Source organism: Myotis brandtii, unplaced genomic scaffold (genome assembly GCF_000412655.1).
Source record: "Myotis brandtii unplaced genomic scaffold, ASM41265v1 scaffold426, whole genome shotgun sequence".
NCBI classification, from domain to species: Eukaryota; Metazoa; Chordata; class Mammalia; order Chiroptera; family Vespertilionidae; genus Myotis; species Myotis brandtii.
Window position 1 is genome coordinate 148,604 of NW_005366314.1, and position 221 is coordinate 148,824.

Consider the following 221-nt stretch of genomic DNA (forward strand, 5'->3'; position numbering starts at 1 on the left):
CCAGCCGCGCCCCCGGGATGACCTCAGAGCGGGAACGAAATGCCGGGTCACCGGCTGGGGCGCCACCGACCCAGACGTTCTGAGCCCCTCGGACACCCTGCGCGAAGTCACCGTGACCGTCATCAGCCGCAAGCTCTGCAACAGCCCGAGTTACTACAACCACCAGCCCGTCATCACGAAAGGCCTGGTGTGCGCCGGCGACGCCAAGGGCCAGAAGGACT

The 221-nt window shown here is 67.0% G+C and overlaps 1 protein-coding gene across 1 annotated transcript in view; it reads left to right on the top strand.

The window, feature by feature from the left end:
- The window catches only part of GZMK (granzyme K (granzyme 3; tryptase II)), a 6,974-nt gene that overhangs the window by 4,359 nt on the left and 2,394 nt on the right, over positions 1-221 (top strand). The window contains exon 4 of the mRNA XM_005874164.2: positions 5-221. Within this exon, the coding sequence (XP_005874226.1) occupies positions 5-221 (217 nt within the window). The remainder of the gene's footprint in view (positions 1-4) is intronic.